The sequence below is a fragment of the Salmo salar genome, chromosome ssa12, assembly GCF_905237065.1.
Source record: "Salmo salar chromosome ssa12, Ssal_v3.1, whole genome shotgun sequence".
NCBI classification, from domain to species: Eukaryota; Metazoa; Chordata; class Actinopteri; order Salmoniformes; family Salmonidae; genus Salmo; species Salmo salar.
The window spans coordinates 35,511,738-35,527,355 of record NC_059453.1 but is presented as its reverse complement, the minus strand read 5'-3'; the positions used below and the strand labels follow the sequence as shown (position 1 = coordinate 35,527,355).

The window sequence follows — 15,618 nt, the reverse complement described above, 5'->3', positions numbered from 1 at the left end:
ATTTATGTCACTAGCTATTTATTTAGCAAGCTGTTAAAGTTGCGTCAATTCAATTCTGGTATCAGCACAAAATAGTCAGCACATAGTAACTTCTGATTTATTTATACTTTAATTAATGCAAACACGTGTATGGTAAATGGGTGGTTCGTATATATACGGTTTCTCTGTGGCACCTCGCAGGGCAGACAGAGAAGAGAGCGACACATCCTATTGTTCTCTCTTATATACTCTGACAGTGATAGTTCCCGCTCAATGCTGGCCTGTCAGAGGGAGGAGGAGCGTGGTTTAAACTTGCTCCTCCTATCGTCGGCGTGCAGGCTGGTCCCAGCCTCGTGACGCACTTCCTGTTGCCGGTTGTAGTTCTTCTTGTCTTCAGCAGTTGATTTATCCGTAGTTCATATACTTAATATTGTAGCATAGCTTCCCCAGTATATTATATAAGTTATGCAAACAAATAGCCAGTTCAACCCTAACAAAGCTAAAAACACAGTCTAACATTAACTAGCTAGCTAGCTGCTGGGAGGATGTCATGTTATTGGAGGAGTGGGTGAGTGACCGACTTTTCCCCCATATTGTTTTTCAGTGGCTAAAGCTAGAGATGCAGGTGTCATTTGGTTAGCTAGCAAAAAAATGTGAATCGCTTTGCTAGCTAGCTTTTTATTTAACTCTGCTATGCTGAACTTGAACGACTGTTATCCATTGTTAGCATATATCTTAGTTGTCAATCAAATGTATTTGGCAGGCAGGCAAGTTCCCATTCAGTTGTCAAAACATGGGTTGGGACAAGCATGCATTGGCAGGCAAGCTGCAGAAGGACAAGCAGGCTGCTATTCCCCATCGTTTCTCAGTGCAATTTTGACGGCCAACTACCTGAAAAAGTTTGAGAGAGTTTAAGTTTGAGAGGCTTTATCTAGTGTTCCCTCGTCAGAGTTGAGCTCATCTCGCTCTGGCTAGCATTACTTGTTGATCTTGTTGTTGTTGATGTGCATAGGCAACTGATGGAGAGAGCCTACCTTTTCATGGTTGTTTGATCAATAGGACTGAAGTTCCCAAATGTAAGTGGACTCATGTGGTATTTGCAGAAATCCATTCAGGTGGCTTTTGGTGAATGCGTTTTAATGATCTAAAAAGTTGCGCTGTTGCTACTGTCTGTAAACACACAGTCCAGTTCAAAGGGAATGATGGCAGGCCCGTGCAGAAAATGGCATATTTGCATATAGGCCTGCTGTAGCTCTGATTGGCTATGGCGCACCGGTCTGCGTAGACACTGGTCCTGGACAAGACATGTTTTTATGAGGTTTTATTTACCGCAGAGTCTATTAATTGTCCAAGCACACGGCCGATTTCCCACTCTATATTGCTTAGAATTTTTACAAATGCTTTAGTATATGTCTTTCCCAAATGTTCTATGAATTTATAAAAATGTGAAAATGACCATATCTACAATTCACTGTATCACAATTCCAGTGGGTTGGAAGTTTACATACACTAAGTTGACTGTGCCTTTAAACAGCTTGGAAAATTCCAGAAAATTATGTCATGGCTTTAGAAGCTTCTGATAGGCTAATTGACATAATTTGAGTCAATTGGAGGTGTACTAGTTTATGTATTTCAAGGCCTACCTTCAAACTCAGTACCTCTTTGCTTGACATCATGGGAAAATAAAAATAAATCAGCCAAGACCTCGGAAAAATAATAATAGTCCTCCACAAGTCTGGTTCATCCTTGGGAGCAATTTCCAAACGCATGAAGGTAGCATATTCATCTGTACAAACAATAGTACGCAAGTATAAACACCATGGGACCACATAGCCGTCCTACCGCTCAGGAAGGAGACGCATTCTGTCTCCTAGAGATGAACGTACTTTGGTGCGAAAAGTGCAATTCAATCCCAGAACAACAGTAAAGGACCTTGTGAAGATGCTGGAGGAAGCGGGAACAAAAGTATCTCTATCCACAGTAAAACGAGTCCTATATCGTCATAACCTGAAAGGCCACTCAGCAAGGAAGAAGCCACTGCTCCAAAACCGCCATAAAAAAGCCAGACTACGGTTTGCAACTGCACATGGGGACAAATATTGTACTTTTTGGAGAAATGTCCTCTGGTCTGATGAAACAAAATAGAACTGTTTGGCCATAATGACCATCTTTATGTTTGAAAGGAAAAAGGGGAATGCTTGTAAGTCGAAGAACACCAACCCAACCGTGAAGCACGGGGGTGGCAGGATCATGTTGTGGGAGTGCTTTGCTTCACAAAATAGACGGCATCATGAGGCAGGAAAATTATGTGGAAGTAACATCTCAAGACATCAGTCAGGAAGTTAATGCTTGGTCGCAAATGGGTCTTCCAAATGGACAATGACAGCAAGCATACTTCCAAAGTTGTGGAAAAATGGCTTAAGGACAATAAAGTCAAGGTATTGGAGTGGCCATCACAAAGCCCTGACCTCAATCCTATAGAAAATTTGTGGGCAGAACTGAAAAAGGGTGTGCAAGCAAGGAGACCCACAAACCTGACTCAGTTACATCAGCTCTGTCAGGAGGAATGGGCCAAAATTCACCTAACTTATTGTGGGAAGCTTGTGGAAGGCTACCCGAAACATTTGACCCAAGTTAAACAATTTAAAGGCAATGCTACCAAATACTAATTGAGTGTATGTAAACTTCTGACCCACTGGAAATGTGATGAAAGAAATAAAAGCTGAATTAAATCAATCTCTCTACTATTATTCTGACATTTCACATTCTTAAAATAAAGTGGTGATCCTAACTGACCTAAAACAGGGAATTTTTACTAGGATTAAATGTCAGGAATTGTGAAAAACTGAGTTTAAATGTATTTGGCTAAGGTGTATGTTAACTTCCGACTTCAACTGTAAGTGCTCACATGTCAGAAAATGTTTTTAAAAAGTGTCATATTGTTCCTGTGGGTGTGTATGAACAGATTTGAATACGATTTCATGTTGCTAAAATGCTGTCAGTTCCTCTTTAAGATCTGATCACTTAATAATGCTATTTGCGCCGTTAAATTGACATGGATCCCTGTCCGCCTCCCGACACCCTCAATCCTACGCTTCCTCCCCTTACACGCCACAGGAGGGGAGTCATTAACACCCATCGCTGAGGCCAAAAGACTTCCATTTGCACCCTTGTCAGATGGAGAGAGAGGGGAATTCGTATACGACCACATTAGAGGAGAGGAGAACAGAAATCCTGTAGTGATACAGTAAAGGTGATACTGTAGAAATAGAAAGGAGAGAGGGAGAAAGAGAGACAGATGTGCACATTCAACGTGCTTTCAGCTTGGAGTTGGATATAACACCTACTCTGACAACTAATGGTGTTACTTTTCTTATGTAAAAATGTCTTCAATATAATTGGTTCACAAGCAATTTCCTTTGAGTTGCCATGGTAAAATTAAGCTTTGGAGGAAGCTTCCTAAATTGGCAGCCTAAACTGAGGCTTTGTACAGTAGGAAATGCTCTGTACAAGAAAACTGAAAACTCTATGTATTTATGGCCTACAGTGCATTATTTAGTGAATTTCCTTTCAGCATGACATTTCAACATATGATACACTATTAAATAAAAACATGTGGCTCCGAGAGAGAAAGGAAGAGAGAAAGAAAAAGACCCATGAATCCAAGAAAGACAGAAAGAGAGAGAAAGAGAATCAGCGGTCAAGGCGTGGGTTGTGTGCTGACGCATGTAAGAGCCCTCATTGAAAACTTCCATCAGAACATTACTCATTAACCATGACTCACTAAATTAAGGGCCCTCTGGATCATTACCGTAATGAAGGCTTTGAAGCCGACACCATAATTGCATTCCCATGCGTAAGCTTGGTGCGCTCAGCTAGGTGTTACGTGCAATTAGGTAGTCTAGGAGTGCACTTAGACTGGCTTAGGTGAAAGGGAGGACTGGGCTTCCTGGTTATGGCTGACGTTTGATAGAATTACTTAATATAATTCATTTCATGAATGAACCCAGCTGCTATGAGTCTGAAAGCTACAGATGTTACATGCAGGGACAGTGGCTATCGAGCTGTCTGGTGTGTGTGTGTGTGTGTGTATAACAATGGGTATCAAGACACGGCTGGTGTGTGTTCAGCTCATGAGGTCCATTTCCACATCACACCTTAAATTTACTAGTGTACACTTGTTCTGACATTGCACAACTCTCTACTCCAGTTAAAACATATGTAGCCCCAAGGCACAGATCTGGGATCTGTTCACTGTGCCAAAGTTTAACGTTAAACATTACACGACAGCAACATGTCTCTCTGAGGTCACATTAGCTCAGTAAGCTCCTAATGGGCCTGACCCTAGGAGAGCAGCCATGACAGTGAAGGGATGACCTATGTACACAGTTTGACGTCTCCCTTTACAGTTCAAGGCAAAGAATTTGGAGCGTCTCCCACTAATACAAATGTCTACCAGCTACTGCATTTATCAATCCACAAACCGGCCTTAAATACAGTTGACATCTTATATTCACACAATTCACAATCAACACAACATAGGCTATTCATGATGGTTTTGTTATTGCACTGAGGTTACCAAAGAAAGGTCAAACTAAACAAAAAAGTATGTAGATGGTTTCAGATTTGACATCTTACAGGGGCCAGATGTAAAAAAAAGTTAATTGCAGGGGGGCCGGACATTTTCCACATTCTTCGGAAGAACTGTATGAAAAAGCAACGCACACACACCTAAAGTAATTAGGAAAGAAGTGGAGTGCTCAACCAACGAGAGTCGAGGTGCAACCAAACATTTGATAATCATTGAAAAGGAAAAGGCACAACGCTCGCTGACCATTTTTATTTTATTTGAATAGCTATTAAAAGCTTCTTAATTAAAAGTAAATCGGTTTTAAAAAGTAAGTAATTTTAAAATCATCTGAAAGCTAAGTATCTCAAATCAGGTAATGTAAAATTCCAGGCTGAAGGAAGTATGCTTTGAATTCATTTCCCTCAGTAAAGAATTTGGAGAGATGTACTATTGTAAAGTGGTTGTTCCACTGGATATCATAAGGTGATTGCACCAATTTGTAAGTCGCTCTGGATAAGAGCGTCTGCTAAATGACATAAATGTAAATGTAGTAATTTCCTTCAGTAATTTCCCCCACACTCCCTTTTAACGAGTCCTTGTGAGCATCAGAGAGGAAACTAGAAAGCATGTTCCTGAGAGTCATAGCTCTCAGGAATGGGGTCATACTATTTTGTAGCTTAAACCATTTAAACACTAGAGCCAAATTCATATGAAGAAAAAATTATCAACATTCCACATAGGCGCTAGAAACCACACCATAGACAACCACAATAGCGCTTGTAATTTTGGAACAGAACTTCAGATTTTGGCGGATATTTTTTTGCATATCTTTTATTAATTTTCAATATTGATCAAAGGCCCAGTCTAAATTAATAAACGGTCCGGATCTGGCCAGCGGGCCACCAGTTGAATAGCCCTGCTTTATGTCTACCATGTTCCATTTAGCTTTTGAGGATACAATATATACTAAGCAAAAATATAAACGCAACATGTAAAGTGTTGTTCCCATGTTTCAAGAGCAGAAATAAAAATTCCCTGACATTTTCCATACATACAAAAAACGTATTTCTCTCAAGTTTTGTGCACAAATTTGTTTACATCCCTGTTAGTGAGCATTTCTCCATTGCCAAGATAATCCATCCACCTGACTGACAGGTATGGCAATCATGAAGCTGATTAAACAGCATGATCGTTACACAGGTGCACCTTGTGCTGGGGACAATAAAAGGCCACTTTAAAATGTGCAGTTTTGTAACACAACACAATGCCATAGATGTCTCAAGTTTTGTTGGAGCATGCAATTGGCATGCTGACTGCAGGAATGTCCACCAGAGCTGTTGCCAGAGAATTGAACGTTCATTTCTCTACCATAAGCTGGTTCCAACGTTGTTTTAGAGAATTTGTCAATACGTCCAACCGGCCTCACAACCGCAGACCATGTGTAACCACACCACCCCAGGACCTCCACATCCGGCTTCTTCTGTAACGACTTCCACCGAAGTCGTTTCCTCTCCTTGTTCGGGCGGCGGTCGGCGTCACCGGTCTTCTAGCCATCGTCGATCCACTTTTCATTTTCCATTTGTTTTGTCTTGTTTTCCTACACACCTGGTTTCCATTTCTCTCATTATTTATTGTGTATTTAACCCTCTGTTCCCCCCATGTCTTTGTGTGGGATTGTTTCTTGTAAGTGCTTGTGCACTTGTTTACTGGTGTGCGTCGGGTTTTTTGTACTCATATTCTGTTGTATTTTTATGCCGTTGGTTTTTTGGATTAAACTGCTCCGGCTACTACCTAGTTCTGTTCTCCTGCGTCTGACTTCCCTGCCACCAGTTACGCACCCCTTCACATCTTCACCTGCGGGATCATCCGAGGGGGGTGCTGAGGACTATTTCTGTCTGTAATAAATCCGTTTTGTGGGTAAAAACTAATTCTGATTTGCTAGGCCTGGCTTCCCAGTGGATGGGTCTATGCCCTCCAAGGCCCACTCAAGGCTGCTCCCCTGCCCAGTCATGTGAAATCCATAGATTAGGGCCGAATGAATGTATTTCAATTAACTGACGTATATGAACTGTAACTCAGTAAAGTCCTTGAAATTGTTGTATGTTGCGTTTTATATTTTTTGTTCAGTCTAATTTATTGTCCATTTACATGGAAATTCAGCATACAAATTCACACATGCTACAAAATGCATACATGCAGTACGGGAAACTGGAAAGTTAGCACACAAAGTTGAAAATTTAACTTTTATGAGCACTAAACTAACACAGTTAACACAACATCTAGCAACGACATTTGTGTAGCACTATCTGTGCATTATAAAGCAGTATAACAGCCTATTATCATCTCCTATAGATAGAAAACTTAATCTGAAAAAGATTATCAATCCATTTTTTTTTATATTTAAGCATTCACTTTTAAATACATTTTCTAAAGGCGAAAAGCTAAATTAGACAGACTATTTTAGTACACAACAGTCGTGTATTTAAGATGCCTAAAATTATTTTTGTTAAGGAATTCTAATCATTTTCGCCCAATGCCATAATCACATTTAATAATATATACAAGTTTCAAAAAGTAGGTTAATATGAAGAAATGTAGGTTTAATTGACCTGGTATCATTTATTTGCCTCAGTCACTGCAACAACGTATTTCGACTTTAAAGACAAGTAAAGGCATTATTAATTGCAAGCCCTCTCATTTTCAGCACCTTGGACAGCGGATGTAGGCTACATGGAAATCCTTGTCTGCAGTCGCTGACTTGCTCTCAATTTGACAGCAGAGCGTCCCTGTAAAACGTGTAGGCTGGCAACTGTACTAATATTTTTCATTATACACTGGGTTATATTAAACTGAGTTGGTCATGTAGTAACTAAAACCCACGACAACTTGTGCTTAGCCTACAACTTCACCCAAATACAATAACACACTGACGCTTCCTTAGTTGCAAATCAATTTCCTCGAGGACAGAACAACATAGCTCAAATCAGAAACAACAAGTGATTCCCCCCCCCGCAGGGCATCAACCTCGGGGTATAATTGGGATTAGCGAAGTACACGTCATCCTTCTCAGGCAACACACTGTGCGCCGACTAATAATATTAGACTGGATTTAGAGAAAGAGGAGCCGGTCAAGTGTTTTCTCAGAGGACGCACCTTTGTGTCTTTGCAAGCAGAGAGCTGCGCAGCTCCGTGTATGTCTCGGCAGCTGGAACGTTCGGACAACAAAATGTCAGTCAATAATGCTTTTCAAGTGGCTAACAGTCCATGGAGGAATAACAATTTTACCATGTCGAATAAAGACCCACCTTTTTCGGATCAAGGGGAGACCATTATAGGAATATACCTGCTGGTGCTAGGTGGGAGAACTTGCTAATGTAGTTGGAATGTAATTTCGTTTTTAAAATGCAGCTTTGCTTTTATGATGCAAAGAGTTGCTTTAGTTTTGCTTTCATGGCAAATAATCTGGAAATATGTCATTAATGGCTTGTTTACCACTTCACCATTTATATGTTATTACCTAAACGTTAAGGTAAGATGAATGACAGTACTTTTTACCAATTGTCAAAATAAAATATTCAGAGTGTAGCCTACATTTATCTTGTTCTTTTTTACTCTACCATATTTTGACATCGCAATATACAACAATTGGATGGCTGAAAAGTTCGATTGCACTGCAGAATACAAATCACCAATACCAGAAACCTTTGTTATTGCAGTTGTTATACTACTGTTACTGTCAGTGTAGTGTATGGGCAACAGTTAGTGGATTTGGTGCTATAAGTAGACCAGGACAAATCTTATCCTGGTAAAGAGGGGAGAATCCTGCAGTCATTCAGATCCTGTCTAAGCCGTGGAAATAGTCAATCAAGAAAGGATGGCAGCCAGCCAATCTGACCTTCTTTAAGAGAAGGCAGAAAGAGGTGTAACTGCCTGTTATTTGGTGCAAATTGATTTAAATTGATCCTGACTTTTGAAACCAATAGGGCGACTGTAATTTTATTTACAGTATAGGTAGGCTGCTCTGTGCACCTACTATTAGCTCTGAAGGAAATTTAATGAAGGTTTATGCTAATTTGGGGATTTGAATATGAAGTGTCTGAAGAGGTCAGTAGGTTAAAATCACAGATGAGGCGCTTTGTCACCTGAATGCTTCATGCTGCTTTATGACCCACATTTTGTGTGGTGTGACTACAATTCCATGACATTTCGCAAGACTGACAAGGTCTTTGCTCAGTAGGTAGTGTGGGACATGCTGGTGATAGATGGGGTGAACTTCCATCTATGTAGCGCTTTTAGCGTCTGGAAAAGAGCTATATAAAGCCAATCAGTTAGTATGTCAATGGGTTTTTTCCTCGTCAGGTTGGATGTCGTGGTTCGGCAACAGTATCGTGATCTTCGTCCTGTACAAGCAGCGTGCGTCGCTGCAGCCCACGGACTATCTGACCTTTAACCTGGCCATCTCCGACGCCAGTATTTCCGTCTTTGGCTACTCCCGGGGGATCCTGGAGATCTTCAATGTGTTCCGGGACAGCGGATACCTGGTTAACTCCATCTGGACATGCCAGGTAGGCAATGAGGATATCTAGTTGGAGGGGGAAAAGTTGTTTTGAGAATTGAGAGGCTTCAAATTTGTTTTGTATGTGAATGGTAATGTGTTGCATGTGTCATCCTATACACTCACTCACAGCAATACTCACAAGACAGACATTACCGCTATCCTATAAAACATGGCATGATTGGACACGACTTTAGTAGTTCAAGTCTCCTGGAAGGCTGATGTCACTGAGAGATGCTAACTTCGCCATCCTTTACACAAATGTCAAATACACAAACAGGACAACTTACCTTTACGGTTGCAGATTTGCAAAAACACTGCTCTATGGCTTTGTTTCGATTGCCAGTGCTTTGTCATTTCCTGCTAATTGCCTAGTTAAGAATATCAACGGTCCACTCAGAATGGAAGCCTAAGTAAACATAACACAATGGATAAAGCATAGAAATGTGTTGCAACAGATCATTATATTCACTGCACTACAATGGTTCTTTGGAGTGATGGTCCTTTCTATTATTACTTGGTTACGAATAGAACATTAACAATGGGTGCTCCGGACAGGTGTCACAACGGTATTATATTGTTAACTACAGCACAGGAGAAAATGTCTGTATTCTTTACCTGAAGTAAGAGAATTGTAACTCTATCTTAGAGGGGAATAAGAATGCTTTAGCCACATCAACAGCCAAACATAGATGGATGGTTAAGGTCTGGTACATGCTTAAAGCATTTGATAAAGAGGAAGCATGATTTGCACAAGGGCTTGCGTACACGTGATTGACGGGCACTATCGATTACCTTGTTTTATTGGGGCCTCTTGAAAATCTAAATTTTTAGTTGAAGTCTATCAATCAATTTACCAGATGGGTTTTTGTTTTGGTGCACAATGTGAGAAAATAGCACCTTAAAAAAATCCAATGAATGAATGCAAAACAATAGGAAAACAACCAAATGAAAACTACTGTATGAAAACGAGCTAAAAGGAGAGACAGAAATTATGTACAAAAAATACAATAAGTAACAGGGCAGATGAGGAAGAGAGAGAGGAGAGTTTCTTCTGAGAAGAAAAGTGGTCCTGAGGTCATGAGACACTGAAAGCTGGATTATTGAATGTATGGGTCAGAGTGAGGGGAGAGTTGTCAAAGATGAGATTGCGGACTATAGGATAAGTGTACATATTAAGCCCACCAAAATCTAAGTTTAGACATTTCTAACATATACTTGTCCTAATTGTTGTAGGAAAGGTGGAGATAATATGAAAGATTAATCTCTCATGTGAATTTTTATGACTTGATTTACCCAATTTTTTTATATAACAGCTCAGTTGGTAGAGCATGGTGTTTGCAACGCCAGGGTTGTGGGTTCGATTCCCACGGGGGCCAGCACAGAAAAAAAAAAAGAAATGTATGAAGTTGTATGAAATGTATGCATTCACTACTGTAAGTCACTCTGGATAAGAGTGTCTGCTAAATGACAAAAAAAAATAAAAAATAATAATAATAATATTTGTTAAAATATGTGGAAAGTCCTCTTAAGGATCTCTACAGATCGGTGTCCCACCCGCGGGATGGTTGAGCTAATATGCGCTAATGCGATTAGCAGGAGTTTCTAAGTAAGAATAACATTTCCCAGGACATCTGATATTGGCAGAAAGCTTAAATTCTTGTTAATCTAACTGCACTGTCCAATTTACAGTAGCTATTACAGTGAAAGAATACCATGCCATTGTTTGAGGAGAGTGCACAGTTATGAACTAGAAAAGTTATTAATAAACCAATTAGGCACATTTGGGCAGTCTTGATACAACATTTTTAACAGAAAATCAATGGTTCATTGGACCAGTCTAAAACTTTGCACATACACTGCTGCCATCTAGTGGCCAAAATCTAAATTGCGCCGGGCTGGAATAATACATTATGGCCTTTCTATTGCATTTCAAAGATGATGGTATAAAAAAACCTTTTTTTTTCTTAGTATTATCTTTTACCAGATCTAATGTGTTATATTCTCCTACATTAATTTCACATTTCCACCAACTTCAAAGTGTTTCCTTTCAAATGGTATCAAGAATATGCATATCCTTGTTTCAGGTCCTGAGCTACAGGCAGTTAGATTTGGGTATGTAATTTTAGGCGAAAATTGAAAAAAAGGGGCCGATCCTTAAGAAGTTGGTTACCGAATGTACCCTTTAAGCCCATGGGTGTCCCAAATAATCCCACCTCTTAAATAATCCTAACTGTAATGCTGAAAACTTACAAACTGACATATCTTATGTAAACATAAATTATAGTAATCTCCCCTAAAGTTCTTAAAATCAACTGATCATTACTATTCATCATGGAAGTAGCACTCATAAAAGTGGGTATCCAATCGTATCCGCAGAGAACAATGCGGGCCCAGGCTTTTGTTCATGCCAACCAGTACAGACCTGATTTGACTAATCAACTAGTCATAAACTTCAACCAAGACTTGATAAGTTGAATCAGTGTTACTGCTTGGTTAGAACAAAAACATGCACCCTCACCGGCCCTCTGTAGATAAGACGCCATGCACAAAGACCATAACACAAACAACTTTTAATCAATTATCTGAATGCTGGTTCACATTTACTGTAGTCTTATTCTTGTTCATTAGTTCAACTTGTCTTCCTAAAGCCTGTCTGAAGACAGTTTAAAATCTCCCTCTCTACGGTTGTAGTACAAAGGTTCATGTGGTGAACCCAAAAATAGAAACACCTGGATGAATGAGGGACAACAATATTGTCACAAGTGTAGAGAGGAGTAGGCAGGAGGCAGTCGCAGGTTTAAAACTACTGGACTTATTAAAGCACCATAGATAAAAGCGGGAAGAACCCCAAAGTGCAAAATAATAAAGTACTCAGGAAATAGTACTAGAGATTCCTCTCAGGAGTATAAATATGCACTATAGACTACAATATTATGTGACGTTAGTATTGATCATATTGAACAATATTATTTTATTTTAACTTATATTCTGTATAGAGTGTTTTTTGTGCTACTGTACCCTTTAAGCCCACCTGAGATAAATGTGACATTTACAAAAAAGGCATCCATGTATAACAATGCAAGGTTAATTTAACAGTAAAATAAGACACAATGCATAAAGAAATGTGAGCTGTGAGTGCTTAAGATCTATTATATTATTGTGGTTCACCAAGTTATGTTGCTACTGTATTGACTGACATGTGGTACGACCGCTAGCATGAAAAACCCATCTTTTCAATTGGCAAGAAATAGGCATTAATACCTATGTAGTATACTATCTTGTGCATATATCAACACATTCATCTCTTAATTTTACATGAAGTGTGATCACTTATCTGAAAAGGTACAGAAAATGTTTTAAAAAATGTGATTATCTGAGTCACCTCCACACCAAAGTTTTTTTGAAGCTTTGAAATTGACCACTAGTAGGAACTTAGACATAACTGTCAATAACTTTATAATAAAACATCTGATTGTCTTAGAATAAAACATGTTATGGAAATAACAATCAGATGAATTGGTTGAAACATTAAAAAGCAGGAAATGTATTTATTTATTTTTTTGTCCAAAGATGGAAGTGGGCTTAATGGGTACGTGGGCATAATAGGTACGCTTACCCTAACAAGCAGCAAGTAAAATGCATGATGGGACATGAACTCTGACATGTGACTACTTTCCAACCAGACCTGGGTTCAAATACATGTGTATTTGAGTATCTGGTATTTAAAATACATTTTTTCTGTGTATTTTAGTTTTTTTTAGATACACAGCCCAAAACAAGTACTTTTATTGAAGTATTTGAATGGTTATTTGTAAAACCAACTCTACCAAATTGTATTTGAGAGTATTTTCAAATACTTTCCAAGTGTATTTCCAAATACATTAAAATATTCAACTACTTGCCTTTACAAATAAACTTTTTCTGAATACTTACTTTGAATACATGTAAAAGGAATTGAGATACTTCAAATAGCATTTGAACCCAGGTTTGTTTCCAATTATGGAGAAACCCCATTTGCAGAAAATGCTATGTTGCTCGAAGCATCCCACCAGGTGTTTTGTCCTCCAAAGTGTATCTGACCGTGAGGCAAAAGTGAAGGGGCTTGGATGTAAATATATTAGATTAAGTAATCCGATCAGTCAAAGTAGATTTGATCCTGTCTCTACTAGGAAGAGAAGTTAATTCGGTAGAAGCTGTCGATCTTGATCAGACATACTCACGACTGCTGACCATAGCTGTGATGGACCGATCTTTAACTCCATTCAATGTAGCTAGATCAGCCTTTCTGTGTTCGGGCTATATAAATGTCCATCAGGGTGAAATGAAAACTGAACAACCAAGAAAAGGAGTAGGCAAAAGTAGAGAGGAGCCCTATTCACACAAAATCAGTAATTGGTTAATGACAGATTTGTCAAGTACATGAGAATCCAGACAAGTATTCAACAGCAGGATAATTGTTTTCAACTTGATCTTCTGAGTGATTGGGGTCCTTCAACTTCTGCAAGAAAAGTGGATGTCTGTTTTCTCTACTGTATTTGTTTTGAGATTTTCTTCCCTGCACGTTTCCCCTCTAAGCATCCCTAACAGTATTGTTGGTCTTTCCCAGGTGGACGGCTTCTTCACCTTGGTCTTTGGCCTCAGCAGCATCAATACTTTGACTGTCATCAGTGTCACAAGATACATCAAGGGATGCCATCCGAGTAAAGGTAAGACACTGTGACACAACCTTAACCTTTAATCTTCTTCTCAATAATTCCAGAAAAATGCCCCCTATAGGCTAGATGTTCTGGTCAGACATAATGTTCTTGTGGGAACCTTTCTTTTAACTGTCAACTCTTTTCCTTTACCTAGCTCACTGCATAACCAACACAACCATAGGCATGTGCCTAATATTCATCTGGTCAGGGGCTGTGTTCTGGTCGGGAGCACCCCTTCTGGGCTGGGGGAGTTACACAGGTGAGATAAACATGGCTTGTAATGATGTGACATACTATTTGATACAGGGGCACTTACTTGTGTTAGGTTCTTGTAACATTCTGGTTGGGCAACATTTTCAAGATTTGTATGTGCACAATGACGACAAAACAAGAATAGCCCTTAAGCAAGTTATCTAAAACGTTGGCAGAAGACAATCTTTAAACGAGAACTGACCACATTGACATATGTGGACCTTTTTTTTCACACTTACCCTGACTTTTCTAAGGGCCAAAATAGAGGAAATTCTTCTTAAATGTTAAACATTCTTCACATGATCAATGTGTTTGTGTCTCAATCTCCTCTTCCTTTTAGATCGTGGATATGGAACGTGTGAAATCGACTGGGCCAAAGCCAACTACTCCACCGTCTACAGGTCCTACATCATCTCCATCCTCATCTTCTGCTTCTTCGTCCCTGTGCTGGTCATGCTCTTCACCTACGTGTCCATCATCAACACAGTGAAGAGAGGCAACGCCATGGCCGCTGAGGGAGACCTGACGGACAGGCAGAGGAAGATTGAAAGGGACGTCACCATTGTGAGTAGGATTCTAATCAAATCAACGTTTATTGGTCACACACACAGATTTGCAGGAATTACAGCAGGTGCAACGAAATGCTTATGTTACTAGCTCCAAGAGTGCAGTAGAATGTCTTGCAAATACAATACAAAAATCTAAAAAAGAAATCAAGAAATGACAGAGTGAGTCCAATAAACAATCCAGAGTAGATATATTAGAGTGAACATGTGTCAGAATCCAGAAAATAACACATGTACAAATAATACTACATATAGACCAAGCTTTAAAGGAAGGGTTATGATTTAACGGGCAACCTAACTTAGGTCATTCTCCCAGGTATCCATTGTCATCTGCACAGCATTCATCCTGGCGTGGTCGCCGTACGCCGTGGTCTCCATGTGGTCGGCCTGTGGCTTCCATGTACCCAGCCTCACCAGCATCTTCACCCGCCTCTTTGCCAAGTCGGCCAGCTTCTACAACCCGCTCATCTACTTCGGCCTCAGCTCCAAGTTCCGCAAGGACGTCGCCATCTTGCTGCCTTGCACCGGCGATGTCAAGGACACGGTCAAGCTCAAGCGTTTTAAGCCAAAAGGCGAGGCTCACCAGGGCTCCGGAAGAGGCAATGGACTCAAAGCACATCCTCATCACCAGAAAGAGATGAAGGAGATGAAGTATGCCCCTGGAAATCCATATCTGCTCACGGCGACTAAGGCTGCCCCAAGCCCAGATTCGGGAGTGGGGAGCCCCCCCTGTACTCCTCCCGCCAACAAGGAGATGTACTTTATCGAGGTGCCCCATCTGTCTGATGGACCAGAGTGGGAATGTGACAGACTCTAAGAACAATCTGTTTATTTTTTGTGTTGCTTTTTTATTTTAAAACACATGGGAATTTACTTGAAAGGGGGCTACTTGAATTTTAGGGGGTAATGTTAAGGATAACTATTTTGTATTTGATTTGTGTAATTATGTATACCTGTTGATACAGTTTGTTATTTTCTTAATGAATTGTGTTTATA

The 15,618-nt window shown here is 39.9% G+C and overlaps 1 protein-coding gene across 1 annotated transcript; it reads left to right on the top strand.

Moving 5' to 3' along the window:
- Positions 1-7,623: 7,623 nt before the first annotated feature.
- On the top strand, positions 7,624-15,618 carry LOC106564987 (opsin-5). The gene is made up of 6 exons (XM_014131540.2): positions 7,624-7,905; positions 8,909-9,114; positions 13,714-13,813; positions 13,959-14,063; positions 14,397-14,620; positions 14,939-15,618. Exons 1-6 carry the CDS (start codon positions 7,743-7,745, stop codon positions 15,437-15,439), a joined length of 1,299 nt encoding a protein of 432 aa, XP_013987015.1. The 5' UTR covers positions 7,624-7,742; the 3' UTR covers positions 15,440-15,618.

Excerpts from the sequence above, each read along its gene's own strand:
- LOC106564987 (XM_014131540.2), top strand. The coding sequence starts at position 7,743 with ATGTCTCGGCAGCTGGAACGTTCGGACAACAAAATGTCAGTCAATAAT. Across the intron at positions 9,115-13,713 it reads ACTCCATCTGGACATGCCAG|GTGGACGGCTTCTTCACCTT; the intron begins GTAGGCAATGAG and ends GGTCTTTCCCAG. Across the intron at positions 14,621-14,938 it reads TTGAAAGGGACGTCACCATT|GTATCCATTGTCATCTGCAC; the intron begins GTGAGTAGGATT and ends TCATTCTCCCAG.